Raw genomic sequence first — 10,582 nt, 5'->3', positions numbered from 1 at the left:
GGTCTACAAGAGCTAGTTCCAGGACAGAAACCAAAAGCTATGGAAAAACCTTGTCTCGAAAATCCAAAAAAAAAAAAAAAAAAAAAAAAAAAAAATGTCACCTCCTTCAGTTACACAGAAAGAATGTTAAAAACTCTTCTGGAGCCAGGCAGTGGTGGCACACACCTTTAATCCCAGCGCCCCCCAGAGGCAGAGACAGGCAGATCTCTGAGTTCGAGGCCAGCCTGGTCTACAAGAGCTAGTTCCAGGACAGGCTCCAAAGCTACAGAGGAACCTTGTCTCGAAAAACAAAACATAACAAAAACAAATCAAACAATATAAAAACAACTCTTCTGGAAGCAGATTCTCCCAACATCACTTGATAAACTTCCACTGACTAAGGGAAGGAGCAGAGAACATGGCTGGAGAAACCTTTTCCAGATTCTTTCCCACAACAGTGTATTTTATTGGTGTCTCTACAGCATTTGCGAAAACCTGACCCAGAGGCATTTACAGTGGCAGGGGTGGGAGAGGCCAGAGGTCTTGACCTCCGGGAAGGGCCAGGTTTGCTTTCAGGTACCTTTTGCCCCAGGTAGAATGCTGTGCCCTGAGCTATTGCATAACCTGGAATGCTGACAGGGACAGGTGCACAGAGGAATAAACACAGCAAGGGCAGAGGAGTGAGCAGTTGTCACTGTTTGAAAGTTTAAATTAGAGTCTGGGAAGTGAGGAGTTTTTCCTGATAGAGAAGGGAAAGTGATGGGCAGTAATGTCCCACCTAGGTCTGTACTTTTTAAAAAAGATGCTCATCAACAGGACAAGCAGAAAAGCATAAAAGAGTTTAAGGGCAGAAATGGACAAATAAGAAGCTAGATGTAAGATCCCAAGTCATTTCACTACAATAGTGAGAGGGAGAAGAGTTTTAGGTTTAAACTGAAGGGTCAGGTAGGCTCTAGCAGCAAGCAAAGAAAAGCAAAAGAACCCTGTCTTCTTGTACTGCAGGGTTCTGAGAAAACAAAGTCCAACCACCAGAAAGAGCAGGTTTGCCAGAGACAGGCATAGTACTTGGTCATGAGAAGATTGGTGAAGACCATCACCAGGAGAGCAAAGAAGAGGAAGCAAGAAAGAAATCACCTAGCAGTAGAGTCTGGGAGAAAGAATCCATAGACACACTAGGCAGGTGGGAAGAGGGGCACAGCATCTAGATGATCAGAAGAGGAAAGCGAGCTTAGGGGAGAAAGAAAACCAAGGAAGGGCCTCCACCCAGCAGAAAGGCCAAGACCCAGCAGAAATCAATGGCATGGTATAAAGCGTGCGGGGTGAAGGGTGGGGATACTAAAAGGATGAATATGAATTCAGTGCTGCGGAGGGCAAAGCAGGCAAAGACTTGAGATATCAGTGGTGCGGAGCAGTATGCAGGGCTCAATGGTTACTGTGCAACTTCCTTGGAGTGGTAAGATGTGGGGCCCTGCTGCAAGCTGGTGTAGACTGAACCGTCTGAAGATGGGAGCAGCCCTGAGAGATCGCTGCATCTGTTATGTAAATAAATGCAAATGAGATTGTGGAATAGCGATGTGAAGTGAAAAGATTGGGGACTTTTGTTTGTTTGGGTTGATGTTGGTTGTCCTTGTTTTTCCTTGTGTACTAATGATATTGTAACTTTAAAAAATGCCAAAGAAGGAACAAAATGTCAAAACAGAAAAGAAATGGCAAAGCAATGAGGAATAAGGGACAGAAATCACTCACAATTAAATTCAAGCTTCCTGAAACAAAGTCTTCGATGTATTTGTAATCTGAAGGTAAAAAAAAATATACCCTCATCTTTTGAGTGATTCACTTACTAAGACATGCAGGTGGGGAGGAATCCTGTAATTCTGAACCAAGGTGTACCAGCACCATCCTTGGTACAATGCAATGGATAGTTTAGACTTGAAAGAGAGAAAAGGAATACAAGAGATGAGCAGAAGCAAGAATCAAGATGGATAGACTCTAAAGGGCCGGAAGGACACTTACATTTCCAAAGTACTTGTCCAGCAACTCCACATAACGATGTACAATCTCTAGTGTCAAGAGCTCATTGTCCTGATTTTCTATTGCACAGCAAAAATATAAACTAGCATACCTTGAAAAGAAAAAAATAAGAAAAGGCAAAATTGAATGAGACAATAAACAAGCTTAAGTGGGTTTTCCCAATAGGTGTGCAGTCTCCTGCTCTCTCTCGAGATTCCCTCCACACAAGGATAAAATTCATTGCTCATGGCATGCAGTGCACTCCTCAAATATAAACCAGAATACATAAAGATGCCGCAGCGGTTAATTACTTCATTAGTCACACGAGAGGCTCTCAACAGAATTTCACCTTGAAGAGTTACAATCAGAGGGATGGTATCCTTTCGTTCGCGATAATTGGGGTGTTTGCTCGCGCCCTTTTCCAATTTATATCATCCCCTTTAATATACAAGCCTTCAGCAGCGCTCTCAGGGGCACACACTACCATACTTGGCTTCACATGGTGATTCGTTCTATGCCAAACCTCCGAACCGATAGAAGCTGCTTTGCTAAAGCCCTTCCTAGCAGTGGACTCTACTAACTATCAGACCCTACATGCCACGGAAAGAGAGCATTTCCCGTGTGAATGTCCCGTTTTGGAAACCATAGTTTAATAGAGGACATGAAGTCAGGCTGGCTCTGTTCAGGCCCTGTCTTAGGCATCCATTACCTGAGTCTTCATTGAAAAGCTTCCTTTACCTCTCAAGCCTCAGATTTCTCATCTATAAATGAGGATTCCTTGATAGTATGGTCTTGCCACTTCAAACAGATGTATCAAAAGAAATATAGGCTTTAAAGGAAGAAAGTTCTAGGCTTGAGTACTGGCTCCACTGATTACCATTCAACTACTGTGACCAGGAAGTAATTGCTTAAACTGTGTATCCTCAGTTTACCCATCTGCAAATACGGACAGCTTTAATATTGGAAATGGTTCTCATTCTTCCAGCACATTCACTTGTGCTTTCCCACAGCATTTGGAACTGAATATATGTTGATTGCTTAATAAATAATTTTGCTTCTTGAAAACATGAACATGGTCTGTCTCATTCTTTCGCTGCTGTATCTACAGTCATTGAAATGATTCCGGGAATGTAACTCACGCAACAGTACTGGGCATGCGCGTGCAAATTCAGCGTACGGTTTAAGTATTTAGAATCAATCCTAGCACGTGGAAGCTATTTTAATCAGATGGGGAATCTTTACAAGCCCTGTCACTGCTGCAAATATTTAGACTCTCCTCATCAGAGATTTCAGAAATTGCTGAGATGGGTATTGCAATCTAAAATGGTCAGAAGGGAAATGAGTCAAAGCCACAGTGAGATGTTTGGTTCTTGGGAAGTTACTCACACCTTTTATAAACGAGTTTCAGCTCCTTCCAGTCAATGAAGCTGCTCGTCCTGTGCCCACGAGAGAGGACAGCCTGGATGATCTCCCGGGTGATCTTCTTCCTCTCCTTGTCAGGGAGCGTGGTGTACCATTTCTGCAGCCGAAGTTTCCCTTGTCGACTGAAGAGCAAGATGAAATGTATCTAGAACAACAGTGCACAGAGAAGGCCAGGGTTTAGTCATCCAAGTCACTCGCTGCACAGATCAGGGTGTTCTGGGGCTGGGTGGAGCTAGGAATGTATACAGAGAGGTATTTACCCACCACAGAATGAGCCCATCTTAACATGCCCCTACCAGAGAGCCAAAGGTGGAACATCACACACACACACACCTTACTTCTGTTCCAGAAGAACATGTTGAAAGGAATTTAATTTCTTTGAAAAATTGTAAAATTCATCAAGACACAAAACATATCAAAGGAAGTAGTGGTACTCTTTGAAGCAAATTCCTCCTCGAAAAGCAAAACAAACAAGCACCATGTTTTGACCAGCTGAAGGATTTACTTTAGAGTTATAACCTCTGCTTCATATCACAACGATGAAAACGCAGGAATGGAGAGAGGACAGAGGAAGGAGGAGGTAATTATATTTTACTTTTATAATTTTGTAAATGTTAAAAGAACGAAATTAAATAAAGAGAAAGCAAGGGGAAAGAGCAATAAACAGCCAGAGGAGAAGAACTAAGTGTGACCGCTTAGCTCACCTATCTACCCCCTATTATCACCTATCTATTACCTATCTCAGGCCTCCTCAGCATGGTAGATGGGTAACAGTTTCTAAGGGTGTTAGCCATGAAAATTACCAGGAAGTGTTACCAGTGCTATCAGTAAGAAACTTGATTTTGTTCACAAATCAGTTTTGCTATGTGTATTCAAAATAAAGTTTCATATTTTAGCGACTTTTAAGAACTTTAAATGGTCAGGTGGTGGTGTATGCCTTCCTTTAATCCCAGTACTCAGGAGGCAGAGGCAGGCAGATCTCTGTGAGTTTGAGGCCAGCCTGGTCTACAAAAGCTAGTTCCAGTATAGACTCTAAAGCTACAGAGAAACCCTGTCTCAAAAAGCCAAAAAAAAAAAAAAAAAAAAAAGAACTTTAAATGAGGGACGACAACCTAAGTCCTGTACCTTAGAGGTAGGGTAGAGTTTATTTACAAAAACAGTCAGGAAGCCAGCCACTCTTTATTTTACAGAGAGCCACATTTTCTCAGCCCATCATATTAGAAAACTTAAAGGCTTATCTTTACTTATATCTATGATTTATTTCGTTGTTGTTTTTATTAATTAAAAACTAAACAAATATGTAGGACTGGAGAGAGGACTCAGTGATTAGGTACACTTGTTGCTCTTGCACTCCATGGTTGCTCACAACCATCTACAACTCCATTTCCAGGGATCCAAAGCCCTCTTCTGAAATCTAAGGGCACCAGACACTCACTCATGTGGTGTACATACATACTATATGAAGGCAAAACACACCTACATGTGAAATAAAATAAATATATCTAAAAATAAATCTATATAAATAAGATGCATTGTTTCAATAAATTGTTTTGTGAGTGGAACGATACATGCTGTAAACAAAGAATAACTATAGTCTAAAAAAGACAAAAACGAAAAAAAAATAGTCTATTGTTTTTGCCGAAGAGGTTTCTCTCTTAATGCCATGGCACAGACCCTAACAGCTCGGTAGGTGGTGATACATGAGGTGAAGGGACACCAGGATCTTTCCTTGGAAGGTCCTCTAACTTACAGAATAGGGGCTTCTTTTGTAATTAATTTTGTTATTAGTGTATATGTGCATCGTTCTCTCTGTCTTGCTGTCTCTGCCTCTGTGTCTCTCTCTTGTCTCAGTGTGTGTGCGTGCTTGTGTGTGTGCGTGCTTGTGTGTGTGTGCGTACTTGTGTGTGTGTTTGCATGCTTGTGTGTGTGTGCTTGTGTGTGTGCTTGTGTGTGTGTGCTTGTGTGTGTGCTTGTGTGTGTGTGTGCTTGTGTGTGTGTGTGTGCTTGTGTGTGTGTGTGTTTGGCTCCTGGTAGAGGACAGCTATGGAAGACAGACAACTGGAGTTGATTTTGTCCTTCTACCTCTAAGTGGGTTCCAGGGACAGTTTGGGTTGTGGCCTTTTATTTATTTATTTTGACCACAAGCTCCCAGTCACACAGACAGCACAAGGCAAGAAAACAACTTAAAACTCCTGCTCAATAAGCTGCTTAAGGAAAGCTCTTTCTAAACCTGGAATGTTCTTGAGCACTGCACTTAGATGGCACACTTCCCACTATCCCCGAGCATCTGAGCTCCATCCCCAGGACTCACATGGTAGGAAAAAAGAAGAAAAGAATGCTGCATTGCCTTAAATTCTATTTCCTGTTAGACAGGTATAAATGATTCAGGAACAGCACACAGTGACTGTTTCCTAGCAATCATACTGAGATGGGTACTTTGCCTCCTATCCTGGATGGTTTCGTTGTCAACTTGACACAATCTCGTGCCACCTGGGAAGAGCAAATCTCATCTGAAGAGTAACCTCAACTTGACCGCCCTACAGCATGTCTGTGAGAAAGTGTCTTTCGTTGCTGTTGTTTTGTTTTTGTTTATTTGTTTGTTTTCTTTTGCTTTAGTTTTTCAAGTCAGGGTTTCTCTGTGGAACAGCCCTGGCTGTCCTAGAACTCGTTCTCTAGTCTAGGCTGGCCTTGAACATATAGAGATCCTTTTGCCTCTGCTGTCAGAGCACTGGGATTAAAGATGTGCCACACCACTGCCTAGAGAGAATGTGTCTTGATTGATGGTTGATGGTGGAGGCCCTGCTCTTCTGTGGAAACACCATTCCTAGACAGGCCTGGGGTGTATAAAAAAGCTAGCCCAGGCAGTGAACTAGCTGGTACACAGCATTCCATGCTTCCTGTCATGTATTCCTGCTCTGACTTCCCTCAGTGATGCACTCTGAGCTGGAAATGTAAACTGAAATAAACTCCTCCTCCAAGTCAGTGTTGGTCATTGCGTTTTCTCACAGAGACAGAAATCAAGCTAGAATACCATCCTAATAATAGAAAACTGAATGGCTCTAAAATTTAAAAAAAAATTCAAAATTGCACAGAACTCAGGCTCTCAAGAACAAGGCTCAGACTGGGATTACCTCCAGATGAGACTGTTCAAGAGTGGCCAGATTTCCGCTGGAGGGATTAAATCTACAAATTCAGAGGGTGTTTGCTTTCATTTCCCATGAGAAATACTGTTTCCTTCCCATCTAACCTAAATCTCTTCTGCCTCACCTAAAGTTTCTCTTGACTTTATCCCAGAGCACAAAAAGACACAGCCTCAGGAACCTTAAGTAATGAACTTTTGGGCTACTTAAGATGGTGCTGCAAGCTTCTCAACCATTTCCTTCCAGAAGAAACACTCTGACCCTGCTGTCCACTCCTTGTGTATTTACAGGTCTCATAATTCTCCCCTCTAGAGAGTCCCTTGGAACTCTCCATAGTGTCAACCCAGATTAGTTCTGGGTTCTCTGTGAGACTGGTGCCTTCCTTTCCACCTTTTCCTTTCTGCAAAAAAAGGACATCAGAATGAGATGTCCATGCAAATATGACATGGACATCGATAATCTAGAACAATGAAGAAAGAGCACTTGAAAAACCAGTCAAGGAATCTAAAGAGAAAGGATAAAAAGAACATGCACACACACACACGTTCATGTGAAATACAAAAATATGTTCCCTGTTCAAATGATACAATGGAATCAGTTCAAGTTCACTCAATAGCTGTAGAAAGGAGCGGCGGGCAGCTTCCTGCCACCCAGCTTATGCCCCGAAATAACAACACACAAACTGTATTCATATAAACACTGCTTGGCCCATTAGCTCCAGCATCCTACTGGCCAACTCTCACATCCTTATCAACCCATCTCCACTAATGTGTGTAGCACCACGAGGTGATGACCCACCAGGAAGATTCTAGCATACATCCATCTTGGGCTGGAGCTTCATCACGCCTGCCCTCGAGAGGAGAGGCATGGCATCTGCCTCACTTCCTCTTCCTCCCAGCATTCTGTTCTGTTTACTCCACCCACCTATGTTCTAACCTATCAGGCCAAGCAGTTTCTTTATTAATTAACCAATGAAAGCAACAGATTGATATATGACACTCCCACATCAAATAGCTAAAATGATAAGTCATTGTTAGAAGACTCACTCCTGGCAAGTTTCGTGATTTCTGCTGGGGAACCAGTTACCTCCTCAGATTTAATTTCATAGGTTGGGCAAGCTAGCAGCATGGATTGTAATGATTTTCACAAGCTGATTGCCTCCTACAATTAATTTTATCTAATTTATTGGTGTAGTCATTCAGGGCACACTTGACAAGTTCATTTCAAGAAGTTAATCAAATACAGTCTTGTATTAGCATTATCTTGAGTAGCAAAAAAAAATGAAAGTGTTTCTTTTTTCATTATTAGAGTAAACTTGGATTTGATGCCCAAAACAAACTTGTGTCTTCAGAAAGCAATGCTTAATACCCCACCACCATCACCACAGTTAATGCCACTAACAGGAAAGAAAAGGGAGAGATAGTAACACCAACTCTGTTAAAATCCATAGTGTGTCGAGCAGGGTTATGGTCTTATTATACATTTGACCCAAAAGCTAAGTCTGGGTTGTCCCCTGTGTCCACCCAGAACCTCTTCTCAGGACAGGCCACTTTATTGGTCCCATTTTGAGGGGTCTAGTTTGGGCACAGATGGTCTGTCGAATGCAGAGGTGAACTGTCAGATGGATCAAGCATTCCTTGTCTTCAGCATCCACTAGAGTAAGACTTGACCTCATTGGGCAAACCCAGAACTTGGATAGTTTGTTTTTTTCCTTGTTATAGACCACCATTCTATAGGAGAAGGCACCACCAGGCCTCTGACAGAAACACAAACCAGAGTAGCGCCAATCCATCTGTCCTATTACTTTGGACTACTGTTGGCATCTTACTTCTAGTTTATTATGTACAGAAAAGGCTTCAAATAGCAGCACTGGTTCCTAACATTTGCAAAATTACCAGCTCTTAACCTCAATATATGAAATGGACCCATAATCAGTTTACAAGATAAGAGACAACCAGAAACCTTCCCCTGTCCCCAGCACCTCTGCACCCTGAGCACCACATTCTCGGGACTATGCTATATTTCAGGATGTGAGCCACAAATATAAATGCTCAGAACATGTTCCTGTGATCTATCTGTACAGCAACTCTGCAAAGTCCCAGCCCAGGTCAGCCCATCCATTCCTACCTTTCTTCTATTGAGAGGTGCCAGACACCCCTGAGGAAAATCACAGAGAACTTCCCAGACTGTTACTGCCATGGCTGTCTGATAAGCCAACTCATGAACCCCTGGTGGTTGGAAACTTCGCACGTACTTCTTAACCTAAAGAACTCGCAACCACCTCCCCTTCTGCTCCCCATCTCAGTTATTCCAACTCATCACCATGGCCTCACAGACCCTGTATCATTCTCACTCCCTAAAGCTGGAGAGATGAAGGCTAATCTGAGGATTCCCTCACCTCCCCCACACCCTCACCCTCACCCCTAACCCAGTGTGTTTCCCCCATCTTCCTTGGTCCTTGACGTTTAACCTTTTCTTATGTCCTAGGAAGTGTGTGTCATTGTTTCTACATTGCCCATCTGTGTCACATTTTCTGGAACTCTGTATCTGTGGTGATTTCTCTTTCCTCCTATGAAAATCCCTGACCTTCAGTAAAAGCGGCTCAGCAGTATCAAGAAGCCAGGAGTCTACTTTTAGAAGACCCCCCTTTAAATGGAAGTAAACAAAACTGCATATGATGTATGCCTGCAATCCCAACTCTAAAGAGGCAGATACAGGAGGATCAACAGCTGCAGGCTAGCCTGGGCTACATAATGAGAATCTGCCTCAAAAAAGCAAAAAGCAAGCAAAAATGTAGATAAATGTTCAGAATCAGATATTCACTGTACTAACACACTCAACCCTGGAAAATCCATTACTACCTAAAAATAGATAAGGTCTTGGGTGATATTTATTAACCAGTTTCAATAAAATAATAACTCTGATAAGTTGCAAAAACATGAAGTTGGATATGTAATATTATACCCCAAATGGATTATACTTGCAAGGAAATTATATGAAGGAAAGCACACTAACTATTAATAGCAGTTGTCTTGGAATAGTGAGATTTTATTTCACAGAAAATATTATTTTTCTTCTTCATACTTCACTGAATTTTCTAAAATTCACATATGTGATGCTATCATTATAAAACGTATAATAAAATATCTTGGCGGGTTCAATAAAAACCAGTCAGCGTTCTATCCAAAGCCTAACACTGAGTGATGAGGTTCTCTCTGTCCCACAGCATGGCACCCCATGAGGGGCAGCCAGTAGCAGTACTGAGTGACTCACTGAGTAAGTCAGTGCATGGAGGACAGGAAAGGCAGACATGACTGTTGGGATAGTGAAAATGCTTGCCGTGGTATTATTATGGCAGAAACATGTCATTCTATATTTACACAAACAGATACAATGCTCAACACCAAAGTGGACTTTAATATACACTGTGGATGTAGGTGGCAATAAAGAATCAATACAGGTTCATAATTGTAACAGAGGTGCCATCTGGCATAGGATATTGATAATGAGAGAGGCTGTGTCTACAGGTAGCCTTTTTATAGTATGCTCACCTGTGCTATGAACCTTAAAAGGCTGTAAAATATTAAATGCTTCAAAACAGAAAACTGTCTAACCAGGCTGTCTCTTAACCACATGGCTAAGATATAAGCTGGGCATGCATAAGGATGAAGACACCAGCTCAGGCCGGGGAGGGCTATTATTGCCTTAGTTGCAGTAGAAAAACCTAATAATCTTCCTTTCCATTTAAAGGCAATGTTAGGGAATTCCAGGGATGAAATGAAGCTGGGGAGTGAGGAGATGTGTGTGACGTTCACAAAAGCAGTGGTTTTGCAATAGCAGGTAACAGTACAGTAGGTTGTAAAACAGACAAAACAAAATGGATGGGTTCCCATCACCATGTTTTAGTGAGACAGCCAAACAGAAGAGTAGCTCAGCACCGGACTGAAATCTCAAGGTCCAAATCAGGAGCAGAAGGAGAGAGAGCACGAGCAAGGAACTCAGGACCGCGAGGGGTGCACCCACACACTGAG

The 10,582-nt window shown here is 42.3% G+C and overlaps 1 protein-coding gene across 2 annotated transcripts in view; it reads right to left on the bottom strand.

Moving 5' to 3' along the window:
- Ap1s3 (adaptor related protein complex 1 subunit sigma 3) overlaps positions 1-10,582 on the bottom strand; it is a 72,657-nt gene that overhangs the window by 17,911 nt on the left and 44,164 nt on the right. For both annotated transcript variants that reach the window (XM_005361542.2, XM_026786352.1), the window contains exons 2-3: positions 3,378-3,556; positions 1,993-2,101 (exon numbers count right to left, since the gene is read on the bottom strand). In XM_005361542.2, the coding sequence (XP_005361599.1) occupies positions 1,993-2,101; positions 3,378-3,556 (288 nt within the window). The remainder of the gene's footprint in view (positions 1-1,992; positions 2,102-3,377; positions 3,557-10,582) is intronic.

The sequence above is a fragment of the Microtus ochrogaster genome, linkage group LG4 (genome assembly GCF_000317375.1).
Source record: "Microtus ochrogaster isolate Prairie Vole_2 linkage group LG4, MicOch1.0, whole genome shotgun sequence".
NCBI classification, from domain to species: Eukaryota; Metazoa; Chordata; class Mammalia; order Rodentia; family Cricetidae; genus Microtus; species Microtus ochrogaster.
The sequence above is the reverse complement of the archived record's forward strand: the minus strand, read 5'-3'. Positions and strand labels throughout refer to the sequence as shown.